This window comes from Cydia strobilella, chromosome 6 (genome assembly GCF_947568885.1).
Source record: "Cydia strobilella chromosome 6, ilCydStro3.1, whole genome shotgun sequence".
Taxonomy (NCBI): Eukaryota; Metazoa; Arthropoda; class Insecta; order Lepidoptera; family Tortricidae; genus Cydia; species Cydia strobilella.
In genome coordinates, this window is record NC_086046.1 from 18,235,371 (window position 1) to 18,253,640 (window position 18,270).

The window sequence follows — 18,270 nt, forward strand, 5'->3', positions numbered from 1 at the left end:
ATCGGTGTTCTAGTTACACACAATTTTATTTTTTTCTATTTTATACCGTGATACAAATTGTAACAGAGGATGGTTACAAGGGCCCGAAGTCAATTGATTCAGAGGGTTATTCCCACTAGTTACCACCAAATTGTTACCAGTGGTATCAACTGGGAATATTTCCCACCTTTTACCAGTGGTAACTGCTGGAAAAAGGTTGGAATTTTTTTTCCCAGTAGTTGCCACCAAAATTTTGTTTAGTTCAAAACTAATAAAAACGGTATTGATATGTCGATTAGTGTTCCAGTACACTGCCTTAAAGTGATCAAAAATAGTCGGTTTTGACTAATTTGTTTGTTCTTTCGTATAATTAATTCAAAATACAATAAGATAAATTTCATCTAATCGTTAATTTCTCCTTGATTAATTTAGTTTTTGCACTTGTACCGGTAAAACTGTTTTTATTGATATTTTAATCACTTTTAAGGCAGTTTAATGAAACAATAATTGACTTATAATTATTTATTAACACATTCACTGCCCCCAAAGCACATGTGCGTTCACCGTCATACAAGTTTGTTCCTAGGCCACGCCCCCTGGCAGTGAATGCGTTAAAGTACTCTTATATTTATACAATAACTGTTTTTATTAGTGTTGAACTCTTAACAAAATTATAGTGGTAACTACTGGGAGAAAAAATCCTACCTTTTACCAGTGGTAATTACTGGGAAAAGAATTCCCAGTAGTTACCTCCCAACTCAGTTTGGTGATAACTACTGGGAATTTTTATTCGCAGTAGTTACCACTGGTAACAACTTGGTGGTAACTAGTGAGAATAACCCATTCAGAGGAACCTCAGTCGCGTTTAATACAGCTGTCGTTTGCAAGCAACATAGTCATAGTACAAAATAATTAAAAAATCACATTGACAAAAATATCCAGTCTTGAATACCGTCCCAGTATTCGATTATCTATTGTATGTCGCAAGCATGTGAACTTCACAGCACCAGTTACACCATGTTATCACCGATTTCATCAAAAATAACGAATGTCTTCCATTCCATACGGGATCGTCAATATATTCAGATACGCGCGACATACTCCTCCCACTAAAATCATTACACAGCTAATTTTAATTAGAACTATGGTTAAGACATACATTACACATACCTAAATAGTAGAATAACTTATTTCTAATAATTGTTTACATGCTAAACGGAATATGTTAGAAAAAATACATGGAGTAATGATAACAGAGAAGTGGTCATGCGCTTGGACTGATTTGGCACATCTGAGTGCGCTTTTCGGAAGCCGTAACCTCACTCCGACGGGAATCCGCGAGGAAAGTAATCAAATCACCCACTATTGAATCAAAGCTTGATATGTTTATTTTGTGAAGTAATGAATCTATATTGTCCAATCACTGTTCGATTCGATAAAGCAATCCTGCAAACAAACTATGAAATACTTAATATAGAGTAATTTGGAAATATTGCTGGACCATCAGTCATTTTATATTCATTATGATTACCATATTTCAAAAACGAGTGACTATTTTATCAACCATTGCACGCAAATAAAGAAAACTAGTTTAAAATACGCAACCTAAGATTGAATTTCAAAGAAATTTACTATCTATTTGAATACAATAGGACCAAGTAAAAACCTATCTAAAGACTCAAAAATGTCACTCAAATTAAGGCAATACAACAACTTCAAAATATGACCATCACATATTTTAGGAAACATCGAGTATGTAGTTAATTAATTATATTTATTTGTTATGAATAAAGTCATCCCAGCATACACTCAAACTTGACATGGGCACATTTGGCCTTATGTTATAAAAATTGCGCGTCACATATGGCAGAGGGGATCATGTATGTATAAAATGATTCTTCGGTCATCGGTAACTGGAGACTTCAACAATAAATCAATTATTTGTACCTTGTATAAAAGTAAAAATAATTATTAGGGTGATTTAAAGTAATCAGGAGTCCATACTTCATCCTTCTTTTAGGTCTGCCCTCTAGTACACTATCACTTGGCCAGTATGGCATAATATATGTAAATGCAGACTAACGTGCAAAAAAATAAGTGAGCTATAGAGGGTGGAATTCGACTTAAAATAAAGGCCGAACCGCACCAGACGCATAAGCAGCATGTTCAGTCTTCCTAAACAAAAAGCTTGTTGTAATGTATCAGTACATAGTATAAAACAAAGTCGCTTTCCGCTGTCTGTCTGTCCCTAAGTATGCTTAGATCTTTAAAACTACGCCACCTACCTAGTACTTTTATATATTCTGTGACTTTGCAACGGATTTTGATGCGGTTTTTTTTAAATAGATAAAGTGATTCAAGAGAAAGGTTTATATGTATAATTTGTAAAGGTTTTGTGTAAATTAGTTGAACTACCCGTGCGAAGCCGGGGCGGGTCGCTAGTGGAATTATAACAGATGGTATAGTTTCCAACATGTAATTCCATACATTACAACCAAGTATGTTTATGCAGCAAATCTGAACCATGCTTCATAGGCATATGGTATGATTCAATTTTAAGCCACGCCAGGCGTGTTTTATCATTTTTATATATATCACACAAAATCAATGTAATACCCCTGAAATCAAAAATCGTTATAGTGATAATCTACGATTTATTATTAATTTATTACATAGAAGTCTGCCAGAGATAGTCCGACAGAAAACATAAGCAGTAACAGTAAAGTGTCTGAGATCATCGCATCATCGCGGAAAATTGACTCAAAATTCACTGGTAAAACCTAAAATTACGAATTCATTAAGAAAATTATTCTGTATCCATACAATAAGAAACAATTAACAGAAAAAAAAGATCAATTAGAAAATAAGGCCTACATTAGTTTTGGACAATTTTAAGCTTGTTTATACATCACATTAATTGCAAAAAAATGAATAAGCCATTACAAAAAACACGCACATCGCGCACCTTCACTGTCGGGAGTCGCGTCCGGGACGCCGATAATTATGCAAAATATGCTAAACGGGTTACTGTTAAACATTTTAAGCTTATATTAACGTGGAGGGTTGATTTAGAGAACAGAATGGTATGGGCTGAGTATGAGTGGGCCTGGCTGGGCGATCATGTCGCGTAGCGCTTGGTCCAGAGGCGCGCGATGCGGTCGTGCTCCTCGCGGTTCTGCAGATACTGCGTCGCGATGCTGCCCACCAACGGATCCGCTGGAAAAAAAGAAGCTTCGTTAAAGTTGGTATGTTACAGGTATATTTTGTTGTGTTAACTTATTAGGGTAAATCAGAGTAACTATGACGAGTAGATCATACAGCTGCTGGACTGCTCCCAAAACGGTATCAATCTGAAATGCAGCTTCAAAGCTTCTCAATTTCATCTTTAAGGATTTCCTATTTGCATTGTTTTGTTAATATTAATTGTAACTTCATTTATACTCAGATGTTCAATTCTAATTCTTATTATTATTATTACAAAAAAAAACGATCATTATACGACAAAGTAGTACAAGCTGAAATGAACGTATGTTTTACCTGTGTGAAAATTGTATACATGTGACAAATAAACTAAACTAAACCAAGCTACAGTTTTTAACATTATTACCTTCTTAATTATAGATATTATTCTCTATTCTTTTCGATTTATTGCTATTTAACCCAAGTGCTAGATAATAATTATTACAAACAGGACATGCTGATGGAGCCACGCTATGCACTTATGTAGTGTTTGTGAATAAACCTAAGTAATTCAATTGTATTCTTGGGAATATAAAACTAGGCTTATTTTACCAAAAACCTTTTTCTTTTGTACATATATCAATTTTTTTTTTATATTTTGTACAAATGATATTCGTTCATAAAGTCGTCATGCACTTTTGCAGTTGGGTATACATGAAAGGTGAGAATCATTGTAAACTGAGTGACAAAATTGACTATTGTTATTTTAGGGTTTCAGGGAATTCATTACAACAACATCTACCGGATATCACTCTCTCACCTTAGCATTTATGCCTGTTGCATTCTGAGCTACTACTATCGGGCTCAGGGTACACTATCTATACAGGATATGAGACTAATAATTTAAAATTGGCATTACAAAAAAGAAAAATTATGTATCATTATATCATTAACTAACCTGGATTGCAGTCAGTGAGCAAGGAACAAATAGATAGTAAGACTTTAGAAATAGTGAGTGCAGGGGACCAGTTGTCCTTGAGTATGTCCAGGCATATCACCCCCTGGCTGTTGATGTTACAGTGGTATATCCTAGTCCGGAATGTCACCTGCAAATTTAAAATTAAAATAATATGATTATCTGTGTTTGCCACTGGGTTAGAGTGGGTAGCGCCCTTACAGAGGAGTTTGAAGTCATTCTCATGACATGGCTCAAACAGGACGATGCACTTTCGCCCTTGCTGTTCAACTTGATACTTGAGTATGTCATCCGGAAAGTCTTATTGTATGATGGGGGAGCTGAACGGCCGACACTAAATAGTACGATACGCGACGACCTGGGCCTACTGGGTGAGTGCGAGGAGTGGCGCAAACTCTAGATGAAGAGGGTAGGAAACTGGGGCTTAGGATCAGTCTGGAGAAAATGGGGGTATCTCCACATGACAAGATGGAGAAGGGTACGCAGAGATGGGCTAACCGTTAACGGGAAATGTTACAAGCGCGTATCAAAGTTCAAGTATCTTGGTTGCACAATAACAGACACCAAGCAGAGAGAAATCGACATCCATATCCAGAATGCCCTAAGATGTTCAGCAGTCCTTCAAAAAATATTAACATCCAAGCTCATCAGCAGGAGAACCAAGAATAGGGTTTACAAGACTGTGATAGGACCGATCTTGGTATATGGATCTGAAGCAATGGACGAGAATGTAAAATATGTCGAGCATATGAAGTTTCCTAAAAAACTTCTACTAAGAAAGATAAAAATGGAACTTAAAAAAAGTCAACATTTGTGTTTTCGACAGTGATCGCCATAAAGTAGCATAACTTCCGTTTTAAGCAAGGGGCTTTAAAATTCGTAAAAAGACATGTTGATTAAATATAAGAAAAACAATTTCTGAAAATTCATTCACTAAGGTGGTGAAAAGGTGGTTAAAAACTTGTACCTGGGACAGGACAGACATTTTTGTAACTTAAAACTTTGTAGGAAGACACTGTATTACAATACGGAAAGAGTGATTTCAGCATTTTAAGGGTTCTGTACCGGCACCTTTCCTAATATTTTTTGTTAGCTTTAGACATGGCTCACCTTAGGAGGTTTGAAAGGGTATTCTGGTGAAAAATGTATGTCGAGGAAGAAAACACCTCCTTCATATACTGATCCAGGAGGCCCGAGAATAGTTGACACCCATTCATACAAATTGTCTCCTTTAGGGCCTGCACTGCAGTTTGGAGGGGGGTCTAGTGTGATCTCTGCTAGTTCCTTCTGGATTCTCTTCGCTGATGTGCCCAGGGCTTTCGACATTTTAGGGTTGGGTTTATTTTCCTTTTCTTTGCTGTCTGCTACAGTGCTGGAGCCCCGGCCGCGTCCCGCTCCACTCCCTGAACCAGACGCACCAGACATTATCTAAAAGCACCAAACAAGTAAAACTGCTACACTACAGCTATGTTAAAAAGCCGATGAGGTGAAGGCAAATGAAATTGTTAAAGCATGCACACATGAATGGATGGAGTTTGAAATGGCAGCAAATCAATAAAAAATCTACTGTCAAAACAAAATGTAAACCTTTGTCCTATGAAAATATTGTTTTGGTTGCATGACAGACTATAAAATGTTTAAAACATGTTATTCTATGTACCTATGTAATCATTTCATGGTACATCACTAAACATAGGTACAAATTTATGCTTAACACACAAATACACTGTTGCATCATCAAATCCGAATGTACAACAGTTGCATAAAAGACAGCACTCATTCATTTTAAGTTCGTACTAATAATATATCTAAATTTTTAAGTGTTTTTTTTTTCGTTTTTTAAAGGAAAACAACAAGAACAAAGGCTTGCCATAGCTCCGTTCATAAGGAACCAAACTGTAGCAATATATTAAACGTAAAAGAGCAAAAGGCCTTCTAACGCCTGTTTAACGAAATTTATCAAAATTAATGAGCGATACGTTACAGAAATGATTTATTTAGTACCTTACGAATAACAGTCGGCCATCTTGTGAGCTAGCGTGTCACGTTACTCCCTCCTCCACGTATATTGGAGGAGTGAGTAACGGAGCTAGGAGTGAGGAGGTAGAAAGGAAAAGATAGATATAACAGGGGTAGGTTCTTTATTTAACGGCTATTGTCTAAATATGACACGCTACAGATGGTTTAAATTACAAAAAGAATAAAATAAAGTTTATAGTCGCGCTAATAGCACGTGCAAGGCAGGAGCACGCACACGGATAGGCGCGCTGATAGCACGCGCAAGGTGAGGCGCGCTGGTAGCACGCGCACAGTAAGGCGCGCAGATAGCACGCGCAAAGGTAAGGCGCGCAGATAGCACGCGCAAGGTGAGGCGCGCTGGTAGCACGCGCACAGTAAGGCGCGCAGATAGCACGCGCACGGTAAGGCTCGCTGGGTAAGGCGCGCTGATAGCGCGCGCACGGTAAGGCGCGCTGGGTAAGGCGCGCTGATAAGCACGCTCTTCAAAGAGGCGAGGCGCAGTGACAACACGCGCCTGTTGAGGCGAGGCGCGCCGATAGCGGGCGAGGCGCGGTGACAGCACGCGCCTGTTGAGGCGAGGCGCGCCGATAGCGCGCGCCTAGGAGATGAGGCGCTCCGCTAGAGCAACTGCAAAGCACCACCGGACTTGGGTGCGTGCAGAGAGCGCCAGACTTCGCCAGGAACACAGGTAACCTTTTAATGAGCGCGATCGAGGGTTTCTTGATGGTGCGGGGCCTGGCTTGGCCCCGCACGGACCCTTACAACTGATGTTCCTTTGTTGGGAACTAGAAGCAAACTGAATTCAGATGTCCGCTGGGCCGCTTATATAGCTAGCGATAACATTTTCTAGAATTATTGTTTACCTTATTATTAATTTTGAAAATATTTGAAAATATTTGTTCACCAGTAACAATTTTTAGATAAAATTTAGAACAAACTACTTGAAAACTATACGACCTAAACTTCATGCTAAAGAATTTTGAGTAAATTATTAGTTTGACGGATAATGTCAAAACAAAGAAACAAATATGTCAATGGAAAATTTATAGTGAATTTTAGGTCGATTAGCTTTGAAATCATTATAAAAACATGAAATGATTAGAAAAACAGCAAGGTAAGTAACCGGACGGGTCAGGGCCGTATTAGGGTAGAAGGAGTTTAGGGAGAATTTAGAAATGATAGCCAGAAAGTAAAACATTTTAAATCAAAAGTTTCAGGGAGTAATTTGGAAGACGAGAATCAGACAGAAAGAGAACGCAAAAGCGTTAAGGAATTATAGCCGATTGGAGAATCCAGAGCATCAGCCCGTGGGAGTAAAGACTGGGAGTAAGGACCCAGGTATGAGATGCTACATTACCCCAAAAACCACGGAAAAAAAAACTTTGTCGTAATCTTAAACGGAAAAGTTTTTTTTGTGAAGAGTTAAGTTTAGGGGAAAGTAAAGGAAGTAAGGTAAGTAGGTAAGTAAGTAAGTAAGTAGGTAAGTAATTAAGTGGGTAGGTAAGTAATTAAGTAGGTAGGTAAGTCAGTCAGAAGAAAGAAAGAGCAAGCTCGTTAATGGGGATGAATAAATGGAACGAGAGGATGAGTGATATAATGGAGAAGAAGATGAATAGATCGAGGAACTTCCCTGCACTCATACATCGCCTGTCATAATCACGCATTCATAAGTCTCTGGCAAAGGAAGGGGATGTGGTTCACGCTCTATGACGCACACTCCTAGGAAGTCCTCGCTATGACCTGAGGCTTCTTTATAGAAGGGAGTAGTCAGCCGCTCCACTGGAAAAGATAATAAGATAATAATGAACGACCTAAGGCTTATTTTAAGGGAGTAGTCAGCCGCTCCGCGAAGATAAGTTTATGTACAAGTTCTAGTCGGTTTAGAGCCGACGAGAATAGAGAGTAGGGGTAGAGCCTACTTAGATTGTGGTAGGGGTAGACCTACCACAGTAGAGTAAAAAGAAAAGTAGTGTTTGACCATAAGGCTTATTTTTTTCTTCAGAGTTGGACTACCGCTCTGCAAGGTGAAGAAAAGAAAAAGAAGGGCACCTGGCTTATTAAGCCACCCGAGAATATGAAGAAATATCTACAGATGAAACACTCACACAAAATGAAAGAAATGTAAAATGGAAGTTAATGAAGAATGAAAACGAGCTTGAAGAAGAAAAAAGGGGAGGACGAGGACGGGCTGAGCTGCAGAGTAAAAGAAGTACAATTATTATAAAGTTAAAGACCTATAAAAAATACATCATTAGAAATAAAAGTGATAAAAAAAGTAGCTATCTAGTCTGATTGCTATAATAAGATAATCTAAAAAACGTGCCATATTGACTAAGGAAATAGAAAATTAAACAGAAAGAGGCCGAAAAGTTATTTAAAATTTAAAGACACGGATTCTGTCTATAATTTAGAATTTAGAGGGTTAAGAAAGCCGGTAAATTTAAAAGTTGGGCGCCAAAACTGTCACGTTACTCCCTCCTCCACGTATATTGGAGGAGTGAGTAACGGAGCTAGGAGTGAGGAGGTAGAAAGGAAAAGATAGATATAACAGGGGTAGGTTCTTTATTTAACGGCTATTGTCTAAATATGACACGCTACAGATGGTTTAAATTACAAAAAGAATAAAATAAAGTTTATAGTCGCGCTAATAGCACGTGCAAGGCAGGAGCACGCACACGGATAGGCGCGCTGATAGCACGCGCAAGGTGAGGCGCGCTGGTAGCACGCGCACAGTAAGGCGCGCAGATAGCACGCGCAAAGGTAAGGCGCGCAGATAGCACGCGCAAGGTGAGGCGCGCTGGTAGCACGCGCACAGTAAGGCGCGCAGATAGCACGCGCACGGTAAGGCTCGCTGGGTAAGGCGCGCTGATAGCGCGCGCACGGTAAGGCGCGCTGGGTAAGGCGCGCTGATAAGCACGCTCTTCAAAGAGGCGAGGCGCAGTGACAACACGCGCCTGTTGAGGCGAGGCGCGCCGATAGCGGGCGAGGCGCGGTGACAGCACGCGCCTGTTGAGGCGAGGCGCGCCGATAGCGCGCGCCTAGGAGATGAGGCGCTCCGCTAGAGCAACTGCAAAGCACCACCGGACTTGGGTGCGTGCAGAGAGCGCCAGACTTCGCCAGGAACACAGGTAACCTTTTAATGAGCGCGATCGAGGGTTTCTTGATGGTGCGGGGCCTGGCTTGGCCCCGCACGGACCCTTACAACTGATGTTCCTTTGTTGGGAACTAGAAGCAAACTGAATTCAGATGTCCGCTGGGCCGCTTATATAGCTAGCGATAACATTTTCTAGAATTATTGTTTACCTTATTATTAATTTTGAAAATATTTGAAAATATTTGTTCACCAGTAACAATTTTTAGATAAAATTTAGAACAAACTACTTGAAAACTATACGACCTAAACTTCATGCTAAAGAATTTTGAGTAAATTATTAGTTTGACGGATAATGTCAAAACAAAGAAACAAATATGTCAATGGAAAATTTATAGTGAATTTTAGGTCGATTAGCTTTGAAATCATTATAAAAACATGAAATGATTAGAAAAACAGCAAGGTAAGTAACCGGACGGGTCAGGGCCGTATTAGGGTAGAAGGAGTTTAGGGAGAATTTAGAAATGATAGCCAGAAAGTAAAACATTTTAAATCAAAAGTTTCAGGGAGTAATTTGGAAGACGAGAATCAGACAGAAAGAGAACGCAAAAGCGTTAAGGAATTATAGCCGATTGGAGAATCCAGAGCATCAGCCCGTGGGAGTAAAGACTGGGAGTAAGGACCCAGGTATGAGATGCTACATTCGTTATCCGAAAAATTATTATTTATTTTAAAGTTCACTGGTGACTTGATACTTATGAATTACTAGTCACCTGATGAACAACAGGCAGGAGAGAAGAGAACTTCTATAAAATGTACTGATTCCGAGCAATGCAATGAGTGAACGCCTGTAAGATGCCCCACACTGCAAAGCGCAAATAAGCCTGTAATTTGTCCCACGAGATGAAAGAATATGTTATTTAAAAGAACAAATAACGAAATAATTACCTTTTATAAACAATCTAGTGATTTAAGATAAAAAAAAATCTCCTTTCAAAGCTTCAATCGTCCGCTACCACATTTTCACTTCATCCATTTGTTCATCAAATCATCACCCTCACAAACACAAACAACCAAGATCTACACACAGACAGATATAACTTGAACTTACTATTTTTTATGAATGTAATTTATTACATTAATGCTAATCATTAATTATATACTAAAAAGGGTATATTTAAGGAAATCTACTAGTATTTACTAAGGATTAAATATTATAATAGTTCACAATGCACAACCACTTTCCGACATGTTGTTGAAAAGAACCGGTGTGTTGCCAACTACAATGTCTACAATTGATCATAAAAAGACCATTAAATTTTAAACCATTCCAGCGTTTTTATAACTTACTTAAACAAATTTAGTGTAACTCCATAGACTAGATAGACTTTAGCTGTCAATGTCAAATTGACAAATAAACAGCTCGAGTGAGGCTCGAGTACGGAAAAAAAAAATATTTTTCTATTTCAATAATATGTTATGCAAAAGTCGACGTTATGACCTACGAACTAAAATTCATTCTTTGAAACTGAACATAATTAAAAGTTTCAAGTTCATTTTCATATCCAGATTCATATTCGTGTGTTGTATTGTTGTTACCAATACTGAATTTTATAATTTACTTGAAATATTAAGTTATTCGTATACATTTTAACTGAAAACCAATCAAAATGGGTAAACGGCAGCACCAAAAGGATAAAATGTTTGTATCAATAACCCTTGTTTAAGCAAAGATACATTTGGTTTAAGTTTTCACACCCTTTTTACAACTGAATGTTGTTTCCTTCCAGGTACATAACGTACACAGAGTGGACAACTCTGTACGGGGGCAAGCGCTCAGGCACGGCCGTGGAAGAAGACACGTCGTTCAAGAGGCTGCCGTTCGACCACTGCTGCCTGTGCTTGCAGCCGTTGGAAGACCCTTACTGCGACGCTGATGGCAATGTGTTCGAGCTCCAAGCATTCCTGGAGTTTGTAAAAAAGTTTAAAATCAACCCAGTTACAGGGAAGGTACGGTGTTTCTACCCATTCACATGTGACTTATGACATTGTGTACAAAATTAACCTCTTTGTATACAAAATTTTACTGCCATCTGCATCCCAATGATTATTATTCTGCATTGAACGTAGATAAACATAATGCATCTTCATGTAAAATCTTCCTAATGTCAACAATTTTATATTTATTTCCCAGAAAGCAGACGTTAAGTCGTTGATCAAATTAAATTTCTTTAAAAATGCACAAGATGATTACCATTGCCCAGTATTGTTCAAGAACTTCACTAAGAATTCACATATTGTGGCAATCAGGGCTACGGGAAATGTGTTCTCGTATGAGGCTGTGGAACAACTTAATATCAAGGGAAAGAACTGGAAGGATTTGGTCAATGACACACCATTTGTCCGAGCTGACATAATAACTATACAAGATCCTAGCCATCTCGGCAAATTCAATATATCAACCTTTCATCATGTGAAGAACAATCTTAGAGTTGAAACAGAAGGTAAGTATTATTTATTTTCTATAAAAACCAGCCAAGTGCGAGTCGGACTCGCATACGAAGGGTTCCGTACCATTACGCAAAAAACGGCAAAAGAATCACGTTTGTTGTATGGGAGCCCAGCTTAAATATTTATTTTATTCTGTCTTTAGTATTTGTTGTTATAGCGGCAACAGAAATACATCATCTGTGAAAATTTCAACTGTCTAGCAATCACGGTTCATGGGATACAGCCTGGTGACAGACATACAGACAGACAGACAGCGGAGTCTTAGTAATAGGGTCCCGTTTTTACCCTTTGGGTACGGAACCCTAATAGTAATAGTAGTAATACTACTACTATTACTATTACTATATTGAATTTGTAATACGCGCGTCACGCGTTGACCACGAACGCTGTAAAGGGTTAGAAACATCGGGATGTATTATAATTCAATATACGCTATATAATCCGTTTTCATAGGTTTTATTTTATGTTTTAAACTGTTAAAATAAACCAAAAATGTAGAGTTGAAACTGACTATAAATATATATGATAGTAGGTTCAACCAAGTTTTTTTTTCTAACTTAGAAATTGTTTGATTGTATTTCAGAGGAAATTGCACTGAGAAAGGATCCGCATGCAAGACTCAAGTCGGTCTCAGCCGAGACTAAAGACATTCTTAATGAGCTGGAAAGAGATTATAAGGCTCCTGAAGTGAAGGAAACTAAAAAGGACGTATGTGTGCTTCTTGAAATAATCTTCAAAACATGTTATCTTGTCAGAATGCATGGCATAAGATAGGGAAGGTATATTGATTGAACACGATGGATCTTATACCTTTTGAGTTTCTTGGAACTTATTTATTTAATCCTTATTGCACAAAAGAAAATACAAATATACAAAAGGCGGTCTTAATGCTACAAGGCATTCTCTACCAGTCTTATGTAGAGCCAGAACTAGGCTTGGCTTCCTGCTTCCTAAGTTAGAAGGTCAGATAAAGTGTATCGTAAAAACCGTAACTAGTACTACTCGTCATTAATACAGTTAGAAAAAGATGGGTAATCTATCTCACGCGCGAGACACTGTAGCGGCACTCCTGTGCTTGGCTTACAGTGCATGTTCTACATAATTTTTGGGCTTAAGTTGCCAAAAGCAGACTTGAGACTTATTGAGGATGCAGCCAGGAAAACACTGAGATGAGGATGTGGATGATAGATTGATGGCTATATGATGCAACAACTTACAAATTTCAAATTTGACACGGCTTGTTTCAGGTAGCAGACAAATTCAACGCAGCTCACTACTCCACCGGCATGGTAGCAGCCAGTTTCACATCCACCGCAATGGCGCCCGAAACCGTGCACGAGGCCGCCATCATTGCTGCTGACGACGTGAAGTATGATAGGGCCAAGAAGAAAGGTATGCTCATTCAGGTGACAGACTAGTTCACTGCTTACTACTCTACCGCTATGGCGGCGCTAATTTACATCGTTCACACCCACCGCGATGGCGCCCGAAACCGTGCACGAGGCCGCCATCATTGCTGATGACGTCAAGTACGATAGGGTCAAGAAGAAAGGTATGCTCATTCAGGTTGCAGACTAGTTCAATGTTCATTACTCCCCTGGTATGGTGGCGGCCAGTTTCACATCCACCGCAATGGCGCCCGAGATGTGAACTTGGGCACGAGGCCGTCATCATTGCTGATGACGTCAAGTACGATAGGGTCAAGAAGAAAGGTATGCTCATTCAGGTGGCAGACTAGTTCAATGCTCACTACTCCACCGGCATGGTGGCGGCCAGTTTCACATTCACCACAATGGCGCCCGAGATGTAAACTTGGGCACGAGGCCGTCATCATTGCTGCTGACGACGTCAAGGACGATAGGGTCAAGAAGAAAGGTATGTTCATTCAGGTGGCAGACTAGTTCAATGCTCACTACTCCACCGGCATGGCGCAACCAGTTTCACATCCACCGCAATGGCGCCCGAGATGTGAACTTGGGCACGAGGCCGTCATCACTGCTGATGACGTCAAGTACGATAGGGTCAAGAAGAAAGGTATGCTCATTCAGGTGGCAGACTAGTTTAATGCTCACTACTCCACCGGCATGGTGGCGGCCAGTTTCACATTCACCGCAATGGCGCCCGAGATGTAACCTTGGGCACGAGGCCGTCATCATTGCTGCTGACGACGTCAAGGACGATAGGGTCAAGAAGAAAGGTATGTTCATTCAGGTGGCAGACTAGTTCAATGCTCACTACTCCACCGGCATGGCGGCAACCAGTTTCACATCCACCGCAATGGCGCCCAAGACCGTGCACGAGGCCGCCATCATTGCTGCTGACGACGTGAAGTACGATAGGGTCAAGAAGAAAGGTATGTTCAGTTTACTTCTTTAAAAAATTGGAGGGCGTCTCCAGCGTCTTTGGATTGGAGTATTAAATCATTCACCTTTCTTTTTGGTTTAATGTAATATGTGAATATTGGCGTAACTCATGTACAAATGTGAAATGCTAAACATAAATTAAAGTGGATTTCGTGTTTCTAATCTAAGTTTCATATTAGAGAATCTGCCCCGGAAAGGCAATTAATCGAAAACCCTGCTTGTTCAAGTGTTTTCTCTAAGGTATTTTTTTCTGAAAATGAGTGCAGTACTTTATTGGGTTATTTCCAGACCACAAACTTGTTACAACTGGTAACAGCTGGGAATTGTTTTCTTACTTTTTACTATTGAAAACAACAGTGATTACCACTAAGTAAAATACGAGAAAAAGAATTCCCATTAGTTACCTCCAAAATATTTTTAATCAATTTTCAATCCTAATGAAAAAGAGGGCTGGTTTAATTTTGTCGTATGTTGATAGTAAGTTATTAGTGTTATTAGATATTAGCTTCATTTATTTCAAATCAGACCCTTTCGTCAACAGGCTACGTCCGCCTGATCACCAACTACGGCCCCCTGAACTTGGAGCTGTACTGTGACGTGGTGCCGAAAGCCTGCGACAACTTCATAAAGCTCTGCAACAACGGCTACTACAACGGAACCAAATTCCACAGGTCTATAAGGAACTTTATGGTGAGTTCTTTCAATTTAGACATCTACTGTGGTAATTTGTACTCTCATCCATTAAAATATATCTATCAATTTAAGCATGTAATTTCATAAATTAAAACATCCCTTCTGATGATGGTGGTCACACCTCAAAATACTGCGTATCTAATACGAAATCCGTCGAGTACTATTCTGAATTATTGAAGAATGCTGACAAGCGTACACTACTTACGGTGTTGCAAGTTGCAGTAGTAAATAGCGTTCGCTCAAAAGTAACAGTAGGAATTTATTACTTTATATTCAAAAGAAACACTTCACTTTAGACACAGGGCGGACACGCTATACATCAAAAATCACTTGCGTTTCTATGTGTGAACGGCACGTCTGTACACGCGACATGCGTCATAGTGTAAGTTGCTTAAAAATAGTACTGAGCGGCCGGCGAACGGCCGTCAATCTGGTGTCGCGGGGCGAGGTAATTCGAGTCGGGGCGGGGCGGGGCGTGGCCGTTCTGTATGATAATACTATTACTTATTCTGTGCTTTAGATCCAAGGTGGCGATCCAACCGGCACCGGCCTCGGCGGCGAGTCAATTTGGAAGAAGCCCTTCGAAGATGAAATCAGACCGAACCTGTCTCACACCGGGCGCGGCGTGCTGGCCATGGCTAATTCGGGGCCCAATAGCAATGGATCACAGTTGTAAGTGTATCTGTCAGTGGCCGATCGTAAAATCAGGCAGATCATGAAATTCCTAGGCATATCGTGAAACGAGGATCGTGAAAATCATTGTCTCGTTCCTCGAGTCGACGGAGCCCTGCTAATTCTGGACAGCTTGGTTTCTGGTGCCTATCTATTGGTTTAATGTGACTGTCGTCAAAACATTGCACAGGAACTTTACGATCGGCTTGATTTTAAGATCGGCCGCCGACATATATAATAGTAAAATATAATTTCTCACAACACACTAATAATATTAGACATGTATTAGACCATAGACTAATATTGTTCGAGAAATGGGCCCCAGATAAGATTGACAACGATCTGTCAGTTGGAAACTTAAATAGGAACAATTCAATGCGGGGTCTGTAGTAAACAAGTAAAATTTTTTAATTTTTCCTAAAGTTTCTAAATGTTGATTTTTTTAATTCCAGCTTCATCACATTTCGCTCGTGCAAGCAACTGGACGGCAAGCACACGATATTCGGCAAGCTGGTCGGCGGAGTGGACACACTCAACACCATGGAACAAATCGGAGTGGACAACAAGGACCGCCCCATACATGACATTATTATAGAGGCCGCGCAGGTCTTTGTCGACCCATTTGCTGAGGCTGAGGAACAAGTATGATTGAGAAAACTATAATAATTAATAAGAAAAAACACAAGGGATATTAATTGTGTATATGGGCATTTTTCTGTAAAGTGATACACTCGTTTTTTTTAAGGTAAGTAAATTTAATGTTATTTCTACTCAGAATCATGAGCTGATCCAACCTCCTAGGAAAAAAAATGTCATAAAATTGTCATACATTCTACGTACTTTCCATTTCGTTACCGCCGTACAAAGTGTTTGAAAAATGGTAACGGAATGAAAAAAAATAAAACTTGGGACGCTTTTTTTTTCTCCTAGTAGCATCGAAAGAGCTTGTGATTCTCAGTTGGAAAAACATTAAATTTACCTACCTTAGGAAAAAAGTCGAGTGTATCTCTTTAGAAAAAAATGCCCATATGATATCTTTGATCCCCCTAGAGGCAAGGCCTGTCAGACAGCAGACACCAAATAAAATGAGCCTTTTGTTAAATACCATTAACCAAGGGTGGTATTCCACCAATGTGCATTGCATCTCACTCTCTCACTAAGCATAATGTGAGATACCAACCTAAGACAGAAACATACACTGATTTAAACTCACACGATTTTCACTCATAATTTAAAACTAATACGGGACTTAATCGCGTACAAACTTACGTTTATTTATGGCCTGACGTTTCGAACGTGACGTTACGTTCGTGGTCACAGGCAGACTGGCAAGGAATTGTATCAACATCTCCTTGCCGCGCGGGTCTAAGACAGAAACATTAAGAGTTTGCCTTTCTGGTCAATTTTCTCCAAGGTGGTCTATTCTGAGTTGTAAATGGTTATTCCCACTAGTTACCAGTGGTAACTACTGGGAAAAATAATTCCTATCTTTTACCACTGGTAACTTTTGGAAAAAAGAATTCCCTGTAGTTACCACTGGTAACAACTTGGTGGTAACTAGTGGGTATAATTCGACGAGCGGTCTGGCCTAGTGGGTTGTGACCCTGCCTGTGAAGCCGATGGTCCTGGGTTCGAATCCCGGCAAGGGCATTTATTTGTGTGATGAGCACAGATATTTGTTCCTGAGTCATGGGTGTTTGTGTCATGGTTGTATTTAAGTATTTATATGTTATATATATCGCTGTCTGAGTACCCATAACACAAGCCTCCTTGGGCTTACCGTGGGACTTAGTCAATCTGTGTAAGAATGTCCTATAATATTTATTTATTAATATTTATTATTTATAACCTGTTGTAAATTTATGGGTTCTGATGTAATTTATATTTGAAACCCATGAAAGGCTCCTTTCATGGACAGTGTTCTTGTTCTAGTATGTGTATTAAAGGAATTGTTTTATCTGTCTCTCTTTTTCAGCTTATGGAGGAGAGAGCAGCAGAATTAAAAAAACATGCGGAAGAGGCAGGCTCAGGTGTGAAGCCCAAAAAGGCTAACACACAACCTCTCAAGATATTCAGGACCGGAGTGGGCAAATATCTAAACCTGGAACCTTCCAGCAGCAAAGCTAGGCCTGATGAGACTCCAGCTAAGAAGACTAAGAAAGAGGGAAATTATAAGTTTGGGAGTTTCGATGCTTGGTAGATTAGAAACATAGACTTGAGTAATTACTAATTATTCCCTATAGTAGGGCCTTATAACAGAGTTCTAGAGCAAAAAAAACATGTCTTGAAAACACGGGCATATTTTCACTATCCTCATAATTGCCTTTGTTTTAACACTGTTATAATGATATCAATCTCTATTCTATGACTTAGGTTTTATAGTTCGTTTTTTTTTTGCATTAGAAAAAAGGGTAAACTGGGGTAAACAATCTTGACATGTCTTTTTATTGAAAAATATTGTAAAATGCTTTAAAAAAAATAGTTTATATTACTTATAAAAGCAAAAGAATGTAAAAGATCGTATATGATTTATAATTGTAACCTATTTGCTGTGACTTATTTTTCAAAAGTGATTTTTAATAAAAAGACACATCAAGATTGCTTACCTTCTTTCTAATGCTAAAAAAAGCGAACTATAAATGATTATAATAATAATTGTCGGTTGTCAATAAGGCGCTATTTCCATATACCTTCAATTTGAAATCAACCTTATTGACAACCGACAATGTGGTACCTTTTGGTTGAAAACGTCACATTTTGTAGTTCACAAGTTGTAAATATTTGTA

The 18,270-nt window shown here is 39.2% G+C and overlaps 2 protein-coding genes across 7 annotated transcripts; one reads left to right on the forward strand and one right to left on the reverse strand.

The window, feature by feature from the left end:
* Positions 1-3: 3 nt before the first annotated feature.
* Positions 4-10,517, reverse strand: LOC134742194 (ubiquitin-conjugating enzyme E2-24 kDa). Of its 6 annotated transcripts, none has more exons than XM_063675193.1 (7): positions 10,357-10,516; positions 9,950-10,110; positions 6,140-6,173; positions 5,246-5,538; positions 4,118-4,265; positions 783-3,195; positions 4-729 (listed from the first exon to the last, which is right to left on the reverse strand). In XM_063675193.1, exons 4-6 carry the CDS (start codon positions 5,459-5,461, stop codon positions 3,098-3,100), a joined length of 462 nt encoding a protein of 153 aa, XP_063531263.1. In that variant the 5' UTR covers positions 5,462-5,538; positions 6,140-6,173; positions 9,950-10,110; positions 10,357-10,516; the 3' UTR covers positions 4-729; positions 783-3,097. The 6 variants fall into 6 exon arrangements, with proteins under 6 accessions (XP_063531263.1, XP_063531259.1, XP_063531262.1 ...); XM_063675189.1 differs by having other exon boundaries at positions 5,246-5,563; XM_063675192.1 differs by lacking the exons at positions 6,140-6,173; positions 9,950-10,110 and having other exon boundaries at positions 10,357-10,517.
* Positions 10,518-10,790: 273 nt separating this feature from the next.
* On the forward strand, positions 10,791-18,132 carry LOC134742215 (RING-type E3 ubiquitin-protein ligase PPIL2). Its single transcript, XM_063675232.1, has 9 exons — positions 10,791-10,947; positions 11,036-11,255; positions 11,440-11,749; positions 12,340-12,464; positions 13,004-13,148; positions 14,661-14,809; positions 15,333-15,484; positions 15,937-16,126; positions 17,460-18,132. The coding sequence occupies exons 1-9, from the start codon at positions 10,916-10,918 to the stop codon at positions 17,682-17,684; spliced, it is 1,548 nt and encodes a 515-aa protein (XP_063531302.1). The 5' UTR covers positions 10,791-10,915; the 3' UTR covers positions 17,685-18,132.
* The last annotated feature ends 138 nt before the right edge of the window (positions 18,133-18,270 follow it).